General features: G+C 36.4%; 1 protein-coding gene across 8 annotated transcripts in view; it reads left to right on the top strand.

Moving 5' to 3' along the window:
• dtnbb (dystrobrevin, beta b) overlaps window positions 1-23,908 on the top strand; it is a 46,300-nt gene that overhangs the window by 13,008 nt on the left and 9,384 nt on the right. For 4 of the 8 annotated variants that reach the window (XM_084097038.1, XM_084097035.1, XM_084097039.1 and 1 more), the window contains exons 7-11: window positions 795-949; window positions 1,072-1,177; window positions 1,329-1,495; window positions 5,438-5,562; window positions 18,104-18,178. In XM_084097038.1, coding sequence (XP_083953164.1) covers window positions 795-949; window positions 1,072-1,177; window positions 1,329-1,495; window positions 5,438-5,562; window positions 18,104-18,178 — 628 coding nt within the window. The remainder of the gene's footprint in view (window positions 1-794; window positions 950-1,071; window positions 1,178-1,328; window positions 1,496-5,437; window positions 5,563-18,103; window positions 18,179-23,908) is intronic. The other 4 variants (XM_084097042.1, XM_084097041.1, XM_084097040.1 and 1 more) reach the window with 2 other exon arrangements.

The following is a 23,908-nucleotide window of genomic DNA, read 5'->3' as shown; positions in this document are numbered from 1 at the left end:
TGATATAAAATAAGTCTATTTTGGGGGCATATACACAAACTTTTAATTTAAAATTATACACAAGGGCTTTTATGCAAGACGTTTCACTGAGAGTTTGGCTCCCTCTTTTGTACATGATGTGTACTGAACCTAAAATTTAATTCCCAAAAGAATCTAGGGATAGTTCACCCTAAAATGAAAATTCTGTCATCATTTACTCACCCTCAAGTTGTTTCAAAACATGTATGAATTTCTTCCTTCTGCTGAACACAAAAGAAGATATTTTGAAGAATATGGTTAACCAAACAGTTGATTGGCCCCATTGATTTTCATAGTATGGGAAGAAAAAAAATATACTATGGAAGTCAAATGGGCCCATCAACTGTTTGATTACTGACATTCTCCAAAATATTTTCTTTTGTTTTAAGCAGAAGAAAGAAACTCATACAGGTTTTGGAACAACTTAAATTGTGATTTTTGGGTGAACTATCCTCTTAAATGTTTGCTGAATACTCATTAAAGGTATTAAAAGGCATCTTATCACTAATTTAAAATAAAAAAAGATTTATTTTCATCCCACCAGTTATTTTAGCTGTATATGCAGTTCTGTTCAAAATGCTGTGCATTGTTTGATGAAATCACACCAGTACAAAAGTGCTGTTTCATCATATTATATTACCTTGGACATTTTTTGTGTGAAATAATAATGCATTTTTCACTTTCATAGACTTTTTTAATTTTTTTAATTTTTATTAATGGTTATAAATATTTATCCACAACATAGCATAACTTAAAATCACTTCTTTCTCTTTCAGATATATTTTCCCAAATATCAGACTCCAATGGGGTGATGGTCTATGCCAAATTTGACCAGTTCCTGAGGGAAGTGCTGAAGCTCCCTACGGCAGTGTTCGAGGGGCCTTCGTTTGGCTACACCGAGCACTCTGTGAGAACATGCTTCCCTCAGCAGGTGAGTACACTAATCTGCTTCAAATAACAGCTAGAGTCCCTTTAAAACGATCGGGATCTCATTCAACCTGTCTGGAAGACTTAGAGGCTTTCGCTGAGAGTGTCTTATCTGTGCTTTGCCAGAAGAAGATCTTGCTGAATACGTTTTTGGATGTGTTGATGGCAGATCCACCCCCGCAGTACCTTGTATGGCTACCTCTCATGCACCGACTCGCTAATGTAGAGAATGGTACGTGCTGCGATTGAAGGGTTGTGAGATTGCATGTGGGTTTTTAATGACTTATTTCCCATCGCCCACTACGTCTGGACACCTCACTCACAAAATATGACTAAAACAAGGCTTGCGAATGCCTGAAACCCTTTGTGCTGGTGTCCCACAGTCTTCCATCCAGTGGAATGTTCGTATTGCCGGAGTGAGAGCATGATGGGTTTCCGGTACCGCTGCCAGCAGTGCCATGGCTACCAGCTTTGTCAGAGCTGTTTCTGGCGTGGTCATGCCAGCGGCCCTCATAGCAACCAGCACCAGATGAAGGAGCATTCCTCATGGGTACGTACCGTCACTTTCAAGGGATAGTTCACCCAAAAATAAAAATTCAGCCGTCGTTACTCACCCTCATGTCATTATTTTCTTTCTTCCATGAAATACACACAAAAAAGAGATGTTATGCATAATAACCAAGCTGTTTTTTAGCTTATAATGAAAGTGAATGGTGATTTATATTGCTCTAAAGTTACAATAAATGGGCCATAACGGTACATAATTATAATACTCTATATTCATAGTGGAAAATGGTTTTGTTAGAGGAATAGAACAAAATTGAAGTCATTAATCACAGAAGCCGTCTTAGGTTCAGCATAGTGCTCCAAGGAAAATTATTGGCTGAAACTGTAATTTCTGGACACATAATTAGACTTTATATTTGTCTATTTTGCTTAAAACACTGAATAAGTCAAACTGATTTTTTGCTAATGTTAGCACATTTTTAACCTATATAATGGCAGATTTACTAACAGCTTGAGCCAGCACAAACCCTCTTTTGGCATTAAAGCTACACTGTGTAGGATTTTCTCCCATCTACCGGTGAAATTGTTTATGACTACCAACTAAATGTTACTTTCTAGCCCCTCCCATTCCGAGGGCGTTTTAACTCCTACGGTGGCCGTATGATTTCAAATCTGCCGGCAGTCGCGAGTAATCTCCCCCTTGCATTCGTCACGGTGCCACTGAGTGTCAAAACGCGAAAGGCGAAGCTTGAATTTCCAGGTATGTCCCTCTTTGGCTAATGTATTTTCAAGATGGAGGCGCAAAATGGCTGCCGCCATTCGAGCGACTCGCTCGTATGTATTCTAAATGGCAGATTCTACGCTTACGGGAATACTTGATTAGTTGGTAGAAGTAATTACACAGTAATGAGCACATATCATTTTGAAAGAACAAAGTGTTTTTTGCTAAGAAGTTCCGAGGACCAAGCTAAGCCAGAAAGGGGATCGTGCCTTTGGGGTAGTTGCTCCAAAACTTTGGAATAGCTTACCATCACATGTTAGGGACGCTGATTCTGTACATGTTTTTAAAGTACAACTTAAGACACACTTGTTTGAAATGGCCTATTCATCTATTTGATGATAATGATTATTACTATTTATATATTTTTTTTTTTTAATCAGTTTGTTCTAATATTGTTGTATTGTTTTATTGAGATGGTGTAAAGCACATTGGTCAACATGTGTTGTTTGAATGGTGCTATACAAATAAAAATGACACTGACATTGACATTAAGAATAAACTTTTCTTATTACACAGTGTAGCTTTAAAAAAAACTACTGTCAAGATTTACTAAAGACACGCAGTGAAAAATTAGCGCTGAAAAGGCGTGGATACAGTTATTTTTGCGGCTTATCTTATTGCATATGCTTTTGTAGGAGTTTCCCTTTAAAACACAAAATTTATGGGCGGAGAGTATTTTAATGAATCACGCAACGCGATTTACTTAGGTTTGCGCCCGTCAATTTACTGGTATTTGCGGCATTATTTAACGGCCAAAAAAAGCAGATGCTAATTTGCACTCCTCATGGTAGATTGCGTTGGTCATTATGGGAATGATCCGGTTGTGTCTGCGTATGTGCGTTTAATGTGTGCGTCGTCAGTAGATCACGCGCAGAACTTTCCACTCCTATCAGTGTTTTTTTGGAATAGGCTTTCATGCTATTTTGCCCTGTTTAATAAATCAGGCCCATAGTCTTTAAGAATACACAGAAAAGGTCAAATTTGTGTTTTCCATTTCTAAAGGAAAGATGGAAGGTTTGACTTTATTGAAGAAAGAAAATAATACAGGTTTGGAATAATATCAGGGTGAATAAATTATGACAATTTTTCTATTCCTGTAAGATACCAAGCTTTACACTCACTGATGTTCTCTAAAGCACAGGTATTTTTGAATAGCTTATAACTGCACAAAAGGCAATGATTTATACTACCGTTCATAAGTTTGGGGTTAGTACTTTTTTTTATGTTTTTGAAATAAGTCTTACTAAGGCGACATCTGATCAAACATACAGTAAAAACAGTACAATTTAAAATAACTTTTCTATTTGAATATATTTTAAAATGTAATGTATTCCTGTGATCAAAGCTGAATTTTCAGCGTCATTACTCCAGTCTTCAGTGTCACATGATCCTTCAGAAGTCATTCTAATATGCTGATTTACTGCTCTAGCAACATTTCTTATTATTATCAATGTAGAAAACAGTTGTGCTGCTTAATAATTTTGTGGATACCGTGATACATTTATTTTCAGGATCCTTTGATTAATAGAAGGTTCAAAAGAACAGCATTTTTTTAAATAGAAATATTTTCTAACATTATAAATGTCCTAGCTGAATCAGTTAAAAGTAAAGTAAAAGTATGATTTTTTTTTTTTTTGTGAAAAATCTTACTGACCCCAAACGTTAGTTAGTTTGTTTATTGCAAAATTGTTTGGCCTTGAATCAGGGATGGATGAGCAGCAAGTATTTTGTTTTCTGTTAAACGTCATTCTTCTCTAATTCAGGATTTCAAGGGGGTTCATGTTTTTAAGCCAATGAGTTATATAGATTACATTTTTAATACTCAAGCGTTGTTCCAAAGCTCAGTCACACTGCTGGAAATTACAGCTTGGGAAACGAATTGCACTGCCTCCCAAATCCAATTATAAGAGTTTCCCCCTCCCTCGTTCTTTCCACTCCGATAAAGATTTTTTTTTCTAACCACAGAACAAGGATTTTGCTGAATCAAAGAGAATTTTTCATTAACTTATATGAAATAAATAAAAAATATATTTCTACATTAAATTATATCAAATGTTCCAGCTTCACTTGGGAAGTAAGTCTGCGACTTTTTATGTACAGATCAAATATGTATTAATTCCCCTTTTATGCCACCAAACTGCATATAATTGGATTCCATTAGATTTTTTTTTTTTCAGAAACATACAGTACTGTATGTAACAGGGCTGTCATGATATCAGATTTTTCACACTACATTTATCGTGGCCAAAAGAATTCACGGTAACGATATATCGCGATATCTATAGAAACCTTGAAAAATCTGTCAAATTCATCTTTACTTTGTTTATTTTGATTTTGCTTTCTTTTTTTAGCCAATGAATCACACCATTGCATACAACAATTGGGGCTTTCTCTGGCTTTCTCTGGTTGGCTTTGACACTGCAGCCTAAAAAAAAACAGGAGAGAGAAAATTCTGTCAAGTTCAACAGTATTTAAATAAGCTTTAACAACACAACTAATACCTTAACCTGTTAACTTGCATCCAAGAAATGGCATACCCAAATTAAAATACATAGTTCATGAAGCCTTTGGACTTCATACACTGTAGACTCATTTGAAAGAAAACATTTGGCAGCTTGTTGTTATATCGTCAGAATTAATTAAAGGGATAGTTCACCCAAGTTCATCATTTACTCACCCTCATGTTGTTCCAAACCTGTATGGATTTCTTTCTTCTGTTGAACATACAAGATTATATTTTGAAGATTATGCATAACTAAACAGTTTCTGGTCCCCATTGACTTCATAGTAGGAAAAAACAATACTATGGAAGTCAATGGGCCCCACAACTGTTTGGTTACTGACATTCTTCAAAATATAATCTTTTATGCTCAACAGAAGAAAGAAATTCACACAGGTTTGGAACAACATGAGGGTGAGTAAATATTTTTAAGATTTTCATGCTATGTGATTTCATTTAGATGAAACTAAAATGCTAACCATTTTATCTTAGCACAGCGGCAAATTTCAGTTTATGAGAATAACGGCATATTTTACTCCAAAATCACGTTCTAGCATCAGTCGAGTGATTGAAATAACTTCCGTCTGTGAACTGATGTGGCTTCTTATCACAGACCGAGTCAGAAATTATTATTTTATTGTATTCTATGTAAGCATTTTTGGGTTGTCTTTAGTATTTTTTTTTTGCTCCTGCTCGTTTTACAGAAGTCTCCAGCAAAGAAGCTCAGCCATGCCATCAGTAAATCTCTGGGCTGCATGCCGATGGGAGAGCCTCCTCACCCCGTGTTCCCAGAGGCAGCGGAAAGACCTCAGGACCTCGCACACACTACGTAAGTCCTCTGGAGTGCTTATCCAATCACATTCCCCTCTGCTTTCTCAGCTCTATACTACATGCACATCTCATATCATTCATTCACTGCATTTCTGCGTGACTTTGACCAAACAACTCGCATCGGCTACGGTATCCGAATGCCAAGTTGATCCAGACAGGTCTTTCGGTTCGGTTCAGATTTCGCATGCACTTTTTTAAATGTGTATATTGCAGTCAGGTCATAATAATTGTAATCACGTCCTCTTGCCTGAAATTTCACAGTATTTGTTTCTTATTTCTATAGCGAGAGAGAATATTGATCTGCAGATCTGTCATGGGAAAGAAATGTAATTAGAAAATGCCAAGAAGAAAGATATTGTGTGTAAAAATACAGTATATGGGTACAGTTTTCTCGTTTACTGAATTATAAATATCGGGGAGCTAAATCAATCTTGCCAGACCTTCGCTCTCAGGAACAGGCTCTGGTCTAGAAGTACTTTCATTAAATGACACGAACTTTGGGATTGATGAAGACCATAAAACTACAGAACATATGTGCCCTCCACTGGAGGGAAAGTGTAGCAGATTTACGGTGTTCATTTATGTTTCTGATGAAGTACCAGCGTTGTTTTATTATGAACCATGTAAAATACCAGTATTATCAGCTCTGATAAAAATCACATGATTTTATATCATCATGCACACAGTGTTTGAACTGTGGGTGAGGAAAATGAACAGCAGTAAACCAAAATGTTTCAATATGAATGGAAGACTGTAGCCTGTGATCATTTATTTCAGTCATAATCCTTGTCTTTTTATGAAAATCATTGCAATCATCATATTCATACATTTTTGTCAGTTTTGTAATGGCATATCATTTTAATGAAAATATCCAAAATAATCAAACTTTAACCAAAAAAAAAAAAAAATCTTAACATTAAATTGATCAAAAGGGACAGTAAAGACATTTATAATTTTACGAAAGATTTATGTTTCTATTAAATGCTGTTGTTTTGAACTTTCTCCAAAAATCCTGAAAAAAATGTTTCAAAGCACAGCTGTTTTCAGCATTGATGATAATAAGAAATGTTACCAAATCAGCATATTATATTGATTTCTGAAGGAATTTTGAAATAGAAAAGTTATTTAAATTGTAATATTTCACAGTATTTATTTTTAACATATGCTAAAAATCATCATTTAATAAATTGCATAACTGGTGGTCAGCGTTAAAATCTGACCTTGAGGTTAGACGTGTCACCAACATCACAGCAGTCAAAACAAAGTGCATAGTGCTGTTTATAAAGTGCAGAAATATGATGTAAAAACAAGATTTACCAGTCCTTAGATGGCAACCGGGCAGACGGTCTCCTGTGGGGACGAAAATAATAGCTGAAGTGCACAGTCATGCTCCAGTGGCATTTCTGAGTTGGCAGAGAATAGCTGCACTAAAACTGATGGAGTTTTAAATTTAATATGTACCTGAGGCATATCCCCTCGAGGATCCCGCTCTGCATCTTTATAGAGATATATAAGCTTTTTAAACCAAATGTTTCTCTCAGACATTCCCTTTGACCCTTTCTTTCTGCAGCAAAGGAATGCTGGATGACTGCCAACAAGACAGCTTACAACTTTTTTTTTTTTTTTTATCTATTTTTGTGTCACCTAAATCAATAGCAAAATTGATTACTTTCTTAATGCACGTTCCAACATTCCTGGTCATTCCTGGTCACATTTTTTTAAAGTTTGTAATCCTTTATATCTAATACTTTTCTCCACCTCTAAAATGACTTTACTTTTTTAAGGTACACTGTAAAACATGAAATGAACAAAACTTAAATAATTAGTTAATACGTCATCAATCACTCTTCCAAAACGTGTTTAACTATGGTAAGACTATTATAAGTGTTTTTATTTTAGACCTGTCAGGATGGTTTTCGCAGGAAATTGCGTCATTGCTTCGTCATATCCATAAATAGAGAAAAGTTGCTCCGGCTACTTTGAGTAGCATAGGTTAGTTGTCAACGAGCGAGAAACCTTCGGAGAATCACCCGTTTAAAAAAAGGTGTCGAACAGAGAAGAGTCTGCTGGCAAAACAGGACTGCGACAGAGCTCGTAATAAAACATGAATCAACATTGACTTAGCTTTTCAGGAATGACAAGAACTGAGGGACTCGAAATGTTGTAAAAGCGACGTGGAGATGGTGTTTTTATTACTCAACAGGCGAGTAAGGTATTCTATTGAATAGAAAAAATTACCATATGTAGCTCTCTGACAGAGTTCATTGTAAAGCATTATCTATTGTGAAGGGTCATTCGATTATGGGTTATTGTAGCTCTGTGCTGGAATTTATTTTCAAAGAAATATCGTGTCTATTAATAGGTAAAGCTACAGTAACGTTAGTTTGTCAGATTGAGATCTTTTCTATTGAAACTGGTTCTATCTCTCAGCCTCTTTATTAGCAGGATTACCACATTCATCCGTACAGTCACGCAGAGCCGAAGCACAACCAAAAAAAAATGTCTTCCTCAAAATGCATGCAGTTTTATTTTTTGACCACTAGAGGGTGGTCACATATTGTACATTTAACTGACGAATCATGAATTCTCTTTTTACTTAGCAACCTTTCTCCTCCATCCACCAGTCACCATTGTGGTGTATACTGTACTGTAATGGCCATTTTCATAATCCAATTAATTTCTGTTGGATTAAATAAAGTACAGTGTGTCATTTTTTCCTGTTTTACTCATTTTTTTTAACCTTAAAATAGATTGCGAATAGCACATCATGTTGTCTTTAGAGTCAACTATAAACATTTAAAGTGTACTAATTAATTTCGGCTTATGAATCATCAGACATATTTACATACTTTATACTGACACCTAGTGGAGTGGATGTAAAATCACGTCAGAACAAAAGTTTGTGATCTGAGTTCTAGTTGCTTACTAGTCAACTAGTTTAGATGTTCTTTTTAAAAAAATATATATATTTAGCTTTAATGTTTTTAGTGACAATACTCTGAAGGGAATGACTTCTCAGAGAAATGTTTTGTTTAGTACAGAAAAACTCTAATTCATCTCCTTTAAAGGCCTGCCAGTACAGTCAATCTTAAAGCGTATATAGCAGAACATTTACTGGCTTCAACAATAATTTTTCATTTGACTTCAAATTGTCTGATTTTATTGTACCCATTATCTGCATAATCTCTAGGTTTCAATTTTGTGTGTTGACTTTGATGGTTTTGTACAATAAAGCTATACTGTATTTAGCCTATATATTTTCTGAATATCTTTAAGTTACCCAGTTCAAAGGCTGCACGTGTTTAATCTGCACTTTTAAATCTAACAATTTAGACTTTGTCTCTTACCAGTCTCAGCTTACGCTACTTCAGTTCTTTTGATGATTCCAGTGGTGTCCCTCTTGGGCCCTTGCGGTCGACCCCTCTCTCTCTAGTTTACGAGGTAGGGCTGGAACTGCAGTCCAGGATGATCAGTCACCGTCCGCTCTCGGGTCCAAGAGGCACATCCTGCCGACAACGCCAAATTGTTATGGCAAACAATTTTCTATTACTGAATAAGAGACAAACATGTAACAATTGTCTTTTAAAGATTATTTGTTCCCTTGCAAGGAAAGGTCAGCAATCATACAGCCATACAAAGTGCCTGCAGAGTGTGACCATAAGAGACGGGCATCCTTCCTTCTTTATAGTCCCTACTCCCTCCCCCCAAGGTTATTTCTCTAGGACAAATGAAGATACTTCTTAGCCATAACTAACACTTCATTAGGACAAATGAAGATACTTCTTAGCCATCTTATCCTGCTACCATTGAGTGGAGCCCCTCTGTCTCGGTCATAAATTCAGTCACACATTACTTTTTGTCAAGTCACGTATACAAGGTCATGCATATACATACATACATTTCAAAGGGTTATTAACAGTTCTTTGTTCCATCAATGTTGCAGAGAATCATGGGACTCCACATGCAATCCCCGTGCATTTTACTACCTTAATCTAATTACTATGAATTTAAGAAAATGCACACATACAGAACATATTAAATTTCTTCCACAGTGTATACATGCATATGGATGTCTAGAGCTTTTTATTTAACATCTAACTTTTAAAAGCATGTGCATTCTGTTGGTTTTTATTCAGAATATAAGATTTCTTTAAGATATCTTTAAGATCAAATATGTATTTTTGTACACTCCTGGTCAAAAAAAACACTAAGCTTTTAATTGTCTTAACACAAATTATTGCTCAGGAAATTAGCAGAATTTAAGCAAATGCATTACTTAAAAAGTCATTGCTGTCTCAGAAAAACATCAAAGACAGAATTAAGTATTTGGCAGAATATGGGAAGTTCTGTGTGGAGTCATAATAATGAATCATAATGAAACACGAGTTGCATGGCTATGCTCCAGAGCGGCGTCTTCGAAAATCTGCTGGGAAATATAATTATAAATGCATCTCTAGCACAGTGAAGCAGGGAGGAAGAGCTGTCATTGTGCAAGGAGCCTTTTTAGCTGCCGGTATTGGTGAGCTACTTCACTGTGAAAAGTCATTTAATGCTTTAAAGTACAGGCGAATATTGCAGAATGGCTTGCTTCCCGCAATTGAAAAGTTGTCTAAAGAAAACTAAAGAGGGGAATGATCAGATTGTTTTGTCTTTTTACAACAATACAATGCTCCTACTCAAATTGCAAAGACTACCAAGAAGTTGCTTGAGAACACTGGTCAGAGTCCAGATTTGAACTTTACAGCGAAAATTTGGTCTCGCATTAAACTAACTGGGAGACATTCTTCAACTACTCATGAACTGTTTAACATTGAGTGGAACAACACTGACTCTTCTTCCTGTAAAAAGCTGTTTGCAAGTTTACCCACACGGCTTAAAACATTTAAAGAAAACAAAAGGAAAGGCTATTGGATGCTAAGTTACTTTATATACAGTATTTGTACAATTCTTGCTAATTTCCTGACCAGTGATTTGTGATTAAAATGGTTGAGCATTAAAAGACCCCTAATATTTTGCCTTTTATGGCTTGGCCTCTTTTTTTTTTTCTTTCAGGAAGTGTATATGTTTCCTACCCTGGTAATCCAGAGTTCTCGCGAGAGCACAAGTTGAATTTGCTCAGCGAGTCACTCTGGCATTGAGTAATGATGCTCCTTAAATATGCCCTTGTAGCCAAGCTGCACCAATCACATCGGGTTATCTGATATAGGCGGGCCAAAGGCGAGCTAAACAGATGACGACAGCGCTGCGACATCAAAGTCATTAGTAAACACTGCAAGATGGCTATGGATGAACACCAGTTGTCTGAAACTGCTTTGGCCGCTACAATGAACGAGTTAGACATGGCTTTTTATCTAAAAGAGGAACAGAAGACGCCGCTCGAATCATTCCTTTGCATAGGACGTTTTTGCTGTTTCGCTGACCAGATACGGCAAGAGTCTAATCTGCAAGTTAGCTCCACTGGTAGCTATGCGTATGGGGCTCTGGATACGTCACCCCGTGTATTGTTGTGATTGGTTGTAGTGTTATCCAATTGCGTGCAGTGAGATTTTCAAATGCATGCTTGGTGCCGCCCCTCGAGTTGGGCGATTTTCATTACTTAATGCCAGACCCTTAATTTTTCAGATTTGGGTCTGGATTTCCAGGCTATATATGTTTCCTTAGATCTGTTCTAAATGATATTCTAAACACAATTTTGTATGTAAATCAATGACAAAATAATACATCTTATCATGTTTAAATTTTACCATCTCATTAACAACTAGAGTAGATTCAGGCTTAATGATGAGATTGCCTTTGAACTCACTGTGACCAAAGGGCACATTTGCCAGCTCGAGTTCTGCTGCCAGCGTCGTCTATTTATAGTTCACATCCAGATTGCTAAGCAATTAAAACTGCTCTTGAAATATCCCTTTGTACCACTCAAATAGCATCAGCTTCAAATAGTCCTTGTGTGAATGACTTGTAGCAATTTATTTTCAAATAACCCTTCCTATTTATGGATAAAGAGAGCAAGAGACTTTCGTAATGCTTTCTTCAATTGGTCGTGCGACAATTAGAGATGTGAACGAGTTGAATTAGAATAGATGAATATCAGAGCTTGATTACAATGCAGAGCACATTTTTTACACAATTTAAAGACATGAAATAGCATTCAAAACCCATTTAACTTCTGTAATGTGACATATTTTGGAATGAATCAGGAATTAGATTAGAAAATGATGTAAGTGACAAGCAAAATTTCAGAGCCGAAGCAAGTTTTGATAAAAGACTAGAGACATACATTTTTCTCCTTTAATGTATACAGATAAATTCTTTAAAATAAGACAATTAACATGGTCACGCTTTAGATTAGGGTTTAATTCTCACTATTAACTAACTATTAACTAGAACTTTAGCCTCAATAAACTCCTAATTACTGCTTATAAAGCACGCATGACCATATTCTACATCCCTTAACAATTAATAAGTATAATAAACACCCAATGTCCTAGTAATGCTAATGAACATTAATGCTAATGTTACCATTAATGTTAATGTTACCATTAACATATTACAAAAGTAAGAAAGAGGTTATGATTTCCTGTATGCATTAAACATGCACTCTGTGTGGCTTCTCCTTCTGTCACATATTGTCCTCCTAACTTATCTAAATGTAGTTTGAGGTGCCCGCGGGCCACTCCATCCCTTTAGTGCTAAATCAATCTCAAGCCTCCGGCGTTTGCTGTTTACTATGACTGTGGAATGTTACAATCCCACTTTTATGGACTCGGACAGATATTATGGTCTGTTCCATTGACCATCTCCCTCAGCTCAGAGATGAATGCATTCTTATATTGGGTATTGAAGGAAATGGTTCTGTTGTGATTACTCTTATCAGTGTTGTCATGTTATATTATTAGTTATACTTGGCAATGCACATACTGTATTACTAACCTAGACTCATTGGAAACACATGCCCATATACATTTTTGCTCCAAAAACGTATCTATACATATAATTCACTGAAATGAACACTAGAGGCAGTAAAATGGCAACAAATTTTATTCCTTTTCACACATATTATGATTACTGGGGTAGATTTCTGTTATAGTAAACTTGCTCGATAGCTCACCTGGTACAGCAGTGCACTTGTCCCATGAAACTCGAGTCGGTCAAAGAATTGTAAGCAAGCTAAAATGGCATACTTGTTTCAGTAAATGTGTTTATCTCTCGTTTGCTTTTGTTAACATTATAGGTTGGGTTTAGTGGTGGCATATTATTTTCACATGCAATAGCGCATTATAGCGCCACTCACAGGACATTTAATTTCCGAACTGCTGCGATATGTACAACAAACCTACGTAATAGTGCAGGGATGACGTATTTTTGTTGGCTAAAACCTGGAAATGAGTAAGCATTGTAGCACTTCCGGTTCCATCGTCCCAAAGTCAATGTTTTTTAATGTGTTTTTGGTTAAATGTTTTTAAATTAGGAAATTATTTGTATAACTATTATTTCTCAAACTTTCAGTGATTATTTTTTAAAACAAAGACTGAAATTGTTGTCGGAAACTTAGTGATGGTGACGCTGAAGTCATGTGACTGGAGTAGTTTGATTAAACCCTACATTTAGCTTTTGACTTCTGCCTATTGTATTTACTCTTCAAAATTCATAAAAGATGTGTTCATTTGTGAAGAATTGTAAGCTTTTCTTAGTCACAGACCTTATTTTCTGCAATAATCCAAAAGCCATTAGAAAATCCTATTGGGTTTTTGTCGAGGGAATCAGTGTGATGCAAACTTCCAGGTTGGCCAATAAAAATACGTCACCCCTACGCCACTCTATGGCCCTGTCCCAAATGACACACTTCATGTGCACTTGCAGTCTTGTGGACTTACAATGGCCTATGCATGCAATGGCATGTGGGTGTGTCTGTTATGTCCACAAGTCCGCAGGGTGTCCCATTTGTCATTTTAGGTTTCTTTGGTGGCCGCTGTAAGTTACTCTGGGATGTAACTCCTTCTGGCTGATTTTTTATTTTGGATTTTTTAAATTGTAATTTATTCAAATTTCTTTAACCTAATTATTACACTATTATCATGATCCTCTATTATCATGAAAGCTCCGCCCCGTTATGACCATCTCTTGTACTGTATGCAGTTGGCAGATCAGTGTTACTGCCCCATTACTGCCCCTCACAATTGGTCAGCATAGTGTTCATGTTGGCTTTGACCTCAATATGACATCCATCAACATGATCCTCCACATCCCACTGTCACAAGCTGCAGGCTGCCTGCTTCTGATTGGTCAGAACAGAGAGAATCATGTCTGCTTGATCAAACGGACTCAGGAACTCTGTGACAGCCTTGTTGTTGTTGTGAGATAAAGTGAGATAAATTTCTCTGATGACCTACTGGAATGTTGTTTTTCTGACAGCTGATGGCATATGAAGGCAAGCCTTTCAGAGTTCTTTAGGACATGCTGAACCTCAGGCAGGGACAGATGTCTGTGAATAATTTGCAGTGAATATAAATGAAACAAAATGGCGCAAAGCATATCGTTTTCTTGAACCGTCAACAGAATATCCGTGGGTTGTATGTAATGTTAAATGGGTCGATGGCACTCTTTTTTTTTGTTCAGATCTATTAATCAATTAAAAAATGCAATCCATACATAAAACGTCTCGATTACACCTCTTCTATGAAGAAAATTTTCTTAGTTTATGAATTAAAAGTCATTTTGATATTTTTGACAAGTCGATAAGTGATACAACTGTCCTGATATCATAATGAAGAAAAATTACTTATTAAATAAATGAAATTCTTCTAAAATCTTAAACAGTGTGGCGTAATCAATCAATAATTAATTATTAATTATTTTTGCTATATGTGAAATAATATTATTAATGTGAAAATCCAATTAATATTACAGTATTTATGTGGTAAAACTTCAGTCTGCCAAGTCAATGTCATGTGTTGGGCCTCACCAAAAATGTATTGATGTTTAGGAATTGATATTTGAAAGAAGAAAAAAACTTTTTTTTAATGATAATTTAGATGCCATTGACCCCAATACAATTGATCACTTCTGAACTATGAATTAGTTTGAGACCAAAAATGATCATTCACAACTAATTGCATACTAGAGCACAATATTGCAAGTTTGCACTGATGCACAAGCAAAACAAGGCCAAGGATGAAGAAAGTCATTAAGGTCAATGTGCATACACCATTCCTCTTTCTTTTATTTGCTTAATCAGTATGAATTAATGCAGCTGAAATAGACAGTGACTGTAATAAACAGCCAAGGTCATAAAACACTGATGTTTCACTGCAGATGTGCGCCATGGTCCCAGAACCAGAGGCATAAACTGGCTGGAACTGGCAGGTCATGCATTGATAACTTTCAGCAGAGACGGGGTATTAGATGCTCCATATTTCTCCAGCTCAGGCTCTGTGAAAGTACTCACTTCATTGTAATTAACCAGAGGAGAAGAGTGGCTGTGAACGGCCCTTGATGTAATTCATTTGACCTCATAAAAAAGACGTGAGTGTGATTTTTGCCTCCCCCTCTGCTGTGGGCAGGACATCAGATGAGTGAATAAATCTACATTCGTAGCACGTCTGACATCTAAGACTTGCCAGTCTCTGGCTTTGAATCCAGCAAAGTTTGCTAATCATAGTTTAGAAGACGGTTTCATTCTGGTTTGATCTGCTTGAGGAATTTGAGTGGTTGGAGATTAGCTCAAATGTGGCTTATGTGGTTCAAATGAGAGCTGAAGAATCCAGATACAGTGACTAGTGATGGAGTGATGGGGTGGCATCTGTTTGTTACCTTTTAATAATTCTAGGGTATCTGGGGCCGGTGCAGGTTTTAGGTCTCAGTTGAAATCGTGGTGAAAGATCCCCTTGCAACTCTTCCCTCCCTAAAATATAAAGTTTTATATATTTATGTACACTGTGTGAGTAAAAAAGTCATATTATACAAAAAAAGTTTCATATAATTATATTTAAACTGTCATATGTCACACCTATACAGTATAAAATTAGTTTTCAATTAAATTAAATAATTTCATTTTTTGATTTGATTTTAATATAATTTGAAATTTCATTTCATCAAGTCAAAGCAAAATGTTGCTTTTTATTATATTAAAATATACAAATATTATTGTAAATTCTCTTCAGTGTTCCCCTTGATGTTTTTTTGCTATTAATTTTAGATGTATAAATTATTTATAGTTCAGTAGATGTATAATTCAATTAATATTTAAAATTAATAAAGAAATGTATATATATATTTTTACCTCAGTAACGGACGATGACAACTATCAAAATGAATTCCTACAAACCACTGGTTTTGGAACAAATTTCTTCCAAAACAAAATTTCTACCAGCCATGTTTACACACGAAACCCATTATATCAGTAAATATGCTAGATTCATTTTTCCAGTGAATGTACCACATGCGCCATTCACACACACAATGGCTTTTCCGTCTTTTACCCATATTGCTTCCATTCACACATCAGCATCAAAATTCTGTCATATGCCGGAAATGACCTTTAAACAGTTGTGCCATTTAGCGTCTGTCCAATTTGTTAACATTTCTTTGTTAGATAATAACAGTTATTGACACACAACTAAATGGCATTGGAGTATCACATCAGTTTTCACTTTGTGATTGTCTGGAAAAGGCTTGAAAATATTATCAAATGCATGAAACATATGTGTCTAAACCAGCCTCATTATATTAGTCAGACAAATTGCCAACCAGTCAATTTTGAAAATATGTAGTTTTGCACTTTAAGTATGAGACTATTGTTGCTGTGTAGGCAACGCTCTGTATAGGAATTGTGTTGTAAATGAAGCGCTCTGCTGGAAAAGAGGGATTGTTTTGTATTATGACTAATGTGGGTGGCTGGAAATAAAGATTGGAGAAATTTAAATGTTCTTAGGGAAGAATATGGCATCTATTTGTGAGTGGCAGAAAGTGTGTGCGTCTAAACGGTGGAGCCGGGGGGAGAGAGAGAGAAGAGGAGCGAGTAAGAGTGTGTCTGGATCGTCACCGTGTCACGTGACTGTCAGGTTTCCTTGGAGACAGCAGCAGTGTTGTGCATTGAGATGCTCCTTCAGTTGAGCACAGAACAGGACAGGCAGCTGGACAGAGCGGTCAGCGCTTGCGTCTCGCCACTTCATAGACGGACACCCTTTGCCTTGCGGGAGGGTGAGTGAGGAATTGCATTGAACAGAAGAGCTTTAATAATAAAAAAGGAGACTTTTGTATTTTTAACTTGCAGTTATAGTACATGTCTAGCATGATTTTCTTGCCATGTGTTGGATCACTTTTGCTCGATGCTGGTAACTATTTCATTCAAGGTCTCAGAAGGATGTTCCAGTTGAAATACAGTGTTCCACGAGTCGTGTGACATGACGCTGGCAGCCTCAGGGAACATTAACATTAGGACGTCTCAGTAATACAAATGCACCGACCCTCTGAACGACTGAACTAAGAATCCTTTGGATGTTTCGTTTCATTTGAAGAGATTGTATTTTGGATTGCAGTAAACAAACGTCTTCAATATGAGCAGGGTTCCCACAGTCATGGAAAACCTGGAAATATCAAGGAATTACAGGCTCGGAAAAAGTAAAAAATCCACAAAAAAAAGTCATGGAAAACTTCTGGAAATTTCTATAGTGAATATAGATGTTTTGTTGTGCTTAATCAGGAATTGGTTGTGTGTATTTTAACACCTTTTTTTCTTAAATCCCTATATATTAGTCACAAATGACCTTGTGGGCATATTTAGGGAAAAATAAAAATAAACATAAGAGACTAGTGACTGATATAAGGAAGGGACGTTTCAGTAGGTGTGTTTTTGTATGTACAAAAGCCTACCGAATCTCATGAGAAAACGTAACCATTTTATGAAGTGGTGATTTCGTATGAATTCGTACAATGTGATGGAAATGTATGATTTTTAGAAAAAGAAATGTAAGCATGAAGGTCCACCCCTAAACCTAACCATCAGTGGAATGTAAGCAGATCTTACGAAAGTGTGCAAATTTACGCAAATTAACCACAAATTCGCCAAAACATAAAATAGTTTTGAGAGTGTGTCGACAAAATGGTTTTTAATGTCAATATTTTGAAACTTCTTGAAATCTTATGAAATGAAAGGAAGTGATCTGATCTATCATGTGTGACTGGCGGGTATCGAGTCCAGATGGATCCCGTGGCACTGTTTACTCACACAAATTACCTTCTGCAATGTCACCCCCTCCTGTTTCTCAACCTTCTCGGATATCTTCAGCTTTAATTAGAATTCCTCTAAACCCCTTTTGTCCTCTTGTTAACTTAATTAAGTTTGGGCAAATAGCATTAAATTAAAACGTGTGCATCTTGAAGGCGATTATGACGAGGAAGTTTAACGTGCTCTCAAACGGTGTACTTCAAAAATAACATGACTTCTTAGAGCGGTCTGATGTCTCCTTGCGCGTTTGAAGAGCTTAGAGCGGCATAAGTTTGTGGCTATGCTTGACTCAAACTCTATAATTTTGCAGTCAGCTGAGGCCAGTGGCCAACAACATGAATGATACCGTTCTCATTTCCCCCGGGACGCCCGCGCCTTCAAAAAGGTAAGCGTTCCATACAGGCTTCAGTCTGCATGCTGAGTGTGTGTGTGTGTGTTGTTCAAGCTCCCCCACTTAAGCCTGTTATGTAAAATAGCTTGTTTTGATATTATGCTGCGTGCGGATGAGTAGAAGATTGTAGCATCTTTCTCTGGGTGGACTGTTTCAATGTTTATTGCATCGCTGCAGAATTAGGTTGAATGTTTGCCTTTCAAAGCCAGATGACTAAAAGCATTGAATCGAGAAATTGGCCTGCTGTCTCCGAAGCCTCTGCGCTTCCTGAGCTGGGCTGCAGCCCAAAGGTGATCCGGAAGATAAACTCTCATGGAGCCGAGAGCCTTATCTTGTAAATAGAGAGTTGGTCAGAATGGCTTTTTCTGTTTTGTGCCGTTGACACATGGCCAGGGTCCCAAGACAAATGCCTCTGCTTGTAGTCAGTTAACACTTGTCTTTCCGGCATTGTGAAGTTTTCTGTTGTTAAATATTCACGCTCATATCTTTCCAGATCTGTTGGACTTTAATTTTTCAAAAGAACACAAAAAGAGAGTTTATGTAGAGTGTTCATGCTTCTCAATTCCATAGGATGAAAGGGAATTAGGAAAGATGCTGTAAAGTTCCAAAAATGTGGTAAAAAAGTAGTCAATTTGACCCATCGTCTTGAGGAATAGTGTGAAATTTAAGTTTCGGAAGTTTCAGAGTTTTAACATTGAAATTTTCCCAGCCATTGTTCACACAAAAATGAACATCTTGTCATCATTTACTCCAGTGCCCTCATGTCGTTCCACAACTGCATGAGAGACTTTCTTCTGTAGAACATAAAATGTCCATACAATGGAAGTCAAAGGCAACCAAAACTGATTGGTTACCAAATTTCTTCACAATATTTAGCATTTTGTTGATTAAAGAAAGTCACACGGGTTTGCAACGACATGAGAAGATATGATAGTTGACAATCGTCAACTATCTTAAAGATGTTTAAAAAAAACTAAGGTGCTTTTATAGTTTACATTTAGGCAAATGTTTTTATCTGAAGCGACTTGTATTGCATTCAAGATATATACTTTATCAGTTTTTATCATATTTTATTCATGCATTCCCTGGCAATTGAACCCATGACCTTGGCATTTCTAGTGTCATGCTCTACTTTTTGAGCTACAGGAATGATAAGTTATGATATATAAATCCCAAAGTATCGCACCCTGGTTTGATAAATTTGTTTGAAAAACATACTTTTCAGAAACCCATGGTTTATTGCGCAACATTTTGTATTTTATTACACTGGTGAGCTCCGGCGCAAACATTTACATCAGCTGAAAATTCAATCTCAGTCTTTATGATCCACCATTCCCCATTTATTTACAGCCGCTGCCAAAGCAGCCTGTTTCTCACAGGATTTCTCGTGCCGTCCGCCTTCGTTTGAACACATATTATAAGGTAAGCCGTTGCATTTGTTGTCATTGTGTTAGGCCACTGACAGTACTGAATATCAGGTGAATACTAAAATACTTATCGAGTCTCGGAGCAACGAGTGTCGTGACGGCAAATAACTTTAATGGACCAGATGTGACATGTTTTGCACAGAGAGAGGTTGGCTTATTGTTTATTCTGCTCTAAATATAGCCCAGCATCAAGGCAGGACTAGTGCACTGGTGAACACTTCACCCTAAATGAAGTCCCTCACCGTAATGATCATATTCAGTTTAAAAGGAGCTGACTCTACTCGACTCTTTAACCTCGGGCAATCGGAGATGTTACGCATTTAAATGAGGCCTGTGGTCGAGGGAGACTGTACATGTTAGTTTCATCTGCGCTTCCATCAATAACGTGCCACCGCTTATGAAATCAAAGACACAGACTGTCAGTCTCTCTGCTTGAACCTTTCACCCAATATCTCAATCTTACGTTACAACACGCTGTCTATTCGAGTAGGATGTCAAGTGCTGGCAATGCCTGGGGCGCCAAAAATGTATGCAGAATTATAATTCACTTAATTCTCGTCTCGAGTCTTGTTTACTGGAGTCTGCCAAAATGGAGATGTTAGGGACACAAGGAGTGCTCCTTAGCATTCTTATGTAATTATGTTGCGTTCAACCCGCCACAGTTGATTACATTTGTTAGCGTCGTGATGATTTTTAGTAGTCGATACCAATGCCAGTGAAATTACACAGAAGACTAAAAGCATTCAATCGAGAAATTGGCTGCTGCCTGTGAACCCTTGGTGCATCTCAGTCTGGGTTACAGCCCAAGGTTATCCTGAGGTAGTTTATTTGCGGGTGCTATCCGCATTGTTTTAGCACCTCATTTACTAAAGGAATTATGTAAATCAGGTAATGCTGCAAATGCATCAACAAAATCTGTAATGAATGCAATTCCCGATCTTTCAGGTCCGTTTTAATTGGTTTGTTATATGGAGGATACGGCAGACTATCAGACAGACGGTCAGTCCATTGATCAACAGGTTAAGTTGGATTGTGGGTGGTTAGTGAATAATAGTATAGTTAGTATAGAATTTTATACCAAGATTAAAATTTCACGATTCTAGTTACATATGGTCACACTTTGGATTAGGGTTCAGTTCTCCCTATTAACTATTAACTAAGACTTTTGCCTCGGTAAACTCCCAATTACTGCTTATTAATAGTTAGTAAGGTAGTTGTTAAGTTTAGGTATTGGGTGGATTAAGGGATATAGAATATGGTTGTGCAGAATAAGGCATTAATATGTGCTTTATAAGTTTTAAGAAACAGCCAATATCCTAGTAATATGCTTGCTAATAACAACTAGTTAATAGTGAGAATTGGACCCTAAACTAAAATGTTACCCCTATTTTGTTCCACAGTAAGTAAGTGTTGCTTATTAATTGCTAAAGAAAAAAAAGTTTGGGGCCAGTAAGATTTTTTTAATCGTTTTTGAAAGAAGTCTTTTATGCTCACCCAAGGACATTTGATCAGTAATGTTGTAAATTTACATTTTGTAGAATATTACAATTTTAAATTAATTGTTGTTTTCCATAATTTATTATAAAATACAATTTATGCAAAGCTAAATTTTCAGCCTCATTACTCACATTTTCAGTGTTACATGATCCTTTATAAATCATTCTAATATGCTCTTGTTTTGCTTTATATTTTTGTGGAAACACATTTTTTAACCCCAGAAAGTTCAAAAGAACAGCATTCATTTAATATATATAATTTATTGTAGTTTTTTGAAGACCAAGGGCAACTGTAACGTGCTCAGAAACGTTTTCTCTCTGCATGAGAAAAATAACTGCAGAAGTTTTTCTTTCTACAAAAAAATTTAAAATAAAAATAAATGTTCTGTTCTTAACTATTTTAGACTCATTAGAAAATTTAAGCATTTAAAGATTTTAGGATTTCCCAAAAAAAATTACAACGTAGACTTAGACTGTTAATTTAAAAATACATATTATAAACAATGCATGTTATAAAATCCAGCTAAATAATTACTCTTGTATAAGACTGACAATGATTCTTTATTATTAATATCAATTAATATCATATTTTTTCTTTGCAAGTAAGCTGGTTAATGATATGATTTTTTTTCAATTTCCCACAACCGTAACAGGAGATTGTAACGCCATGATTTCTCGTTTTAAATTCAGTAGAATAATAAAAAAAAATGATTGTACTTTTACTATTGGCATATATTTCTATATCAAAGGGTGGCAAATAGTTTTAAAGGGGACATGTTATGCCCTTTTACAAAGTTTTGTTTTTGGGGGCTACTAGAAGAGGTTTTCATGCTTGAATGTTCACATATTTTATTTACATTTTTTCAGCACTCTCTTCCCAGTCTGTCAGTAACGCTCTGTTTAGTTCCAGGCTCTATGAAGCCCCTCCTTCCGAAAAGCTTAGTGTGCTCTGATTGGCCAGCTGCACCAGTGTATTGTGATTGGTCAGCCGCTTCGAGCTTGTTTCGGAAATGTAATGTCACCATAGATTCGGATGGTGACAACTTTTTTTTTTTTTTTTTTTTTTCACATATTGTGGGAATTATTTAAATGAGGAATATTGTGATGTGTACATTCCTAGAAGAAAACTCAAGACTGCAATCGAGGCGTTTGAAGGAGTTCATAGTCAGTGCTGCTCACTGAAATGGAGAATAACTCCCTTTGGAGTGACTTTGTGTTGTGTAACTTTGCAGGCCTTTTGCATGCTCAAAGAGCAACATTACACACTAAAGAAAGTTGAAAATATAAAAAAATATGACATAAGCTTGATCTCCCTTACTTCTCAAAACATCAACAACAAGATTTTGTGTTAAACTTTTTGGGCCTTGAACTTCCATAAGAAGTTTTTCCCCCTCTCTCTAGCTCAGTTTGGATGTAATTGCCTGGCCTTGATGGGACATCAAAGCTGTAGGCGGGACAATAATCTCGAGTCTCCTTGCTGACGGTGCACCCTCTCCAGCACACGTTCATTTACCGGGTTGGGCTTTCAAGGACAAGTGGCCTTGCGTAGAATTTATCGTCCGCTGGGTCATGGCCAGTCTTGCTGCCAGAACAGAAATATCATTTTCCATTTGCTCCGAATGAGTTTTTAATTTGAAGTTAAGTGAGTATTGACCACCTGCCACTGGATATGAAATCATAGACTCGCTTCTCAGTCTAGCTCTACAGAGAGTGCTGATATGCTCTCCATGTCCTTTATTGACTTTTGCATTTGATGGAGTCAGGGTATACTTTTTTTATTATTATTTTTTTCCGTCAGGTCATTTAGAATGCAAAATATTATGGTTTGGTTCTTTTTGCCGTCATCTACCCTCTCTTTGACCCTTAGAATTGAATGCGCCTTTAAGACTTCAATGTACACTATTCTTTTGAATAACTATATGAAGTAGATTATTGGTTAATATTTAATATGAATGCCTGACGTTCACACTGTCACTACATAAATTTGTAAAGGCAGTAAAGTTGTGGTGATTTGAATTGTTTTTGACAGTATTTTCTCTTTTTTTGGATTGTATTGAATAAGCATGCAAGCCACATGCCACCAATCTTTAATGCTCCATTTGATTTCTTTCACTTGTTCTCATTGTGTGGCTGGTGGATCACACACGTGGGACTATTGCTATGTTGTCTATAAAATTTTCATTCTGTTCATCATTACAACCCCAAATCTAGAAAAGTTGGGACATTTTGTAAAATGTAATTAAATCAAAAATCTGTGATTTGTTAATTGTCTTTAGCCTTTATTTAACTGACAAAAGTACAAAGAAACAATTAATTTGATTTTGAAAATGTAAACAGATTTTGATTTTGGTGGCTGCAACACACTCCAAAAAAAGTTGGGACAGAGGTTAAAAATAAAAGTGTAAAGACTATAAAATATCCATGAGTCCACAATTATCAGGTGAACTGGGATCTTATTTGGGGATATTTGCATGTAAAGGATTTGAGGAAGATTTTGCTCCAAGGACACAGTTATTCACAGACAGCCTTTTCTGCCCAGTGAGGTTTTTTTTCTAGTCCATTCATATACAGTACACTGGTATTTATCTCGAATGAGTGCACATCATTTTAAACATATTTGCCTAAAGTGCTCTTTATTTCTTTGTGTATAGCTTTTTAATGAGGAAAAATTACCTAGTGCACCTTCAAGTGTCAATATAAGGGCCTAACAGTCGTTGCCAGGGTGCCATATCAATAAGTGGATTCCAGTGGATAATTCTCAGCGTGACACTGATTATTATAAACACCATGTCTGTCTGCGA

Source organism: Abramis brama (assembly GCF_963993115.1).
Source record: "Abramis brama genome assembly, chromosome: 21".
Classification (NCBI taxonomy): Eukaryota; Metazoa; Chordata; class Actinopteri; order Cypriniformes; family Leuciscidae; genus Abramis; species Abramis brama.
Note: the sequence above shows the minus strand (reverse complement) of the source record. Positions and strands in the feature narration are given on the sequence as shown.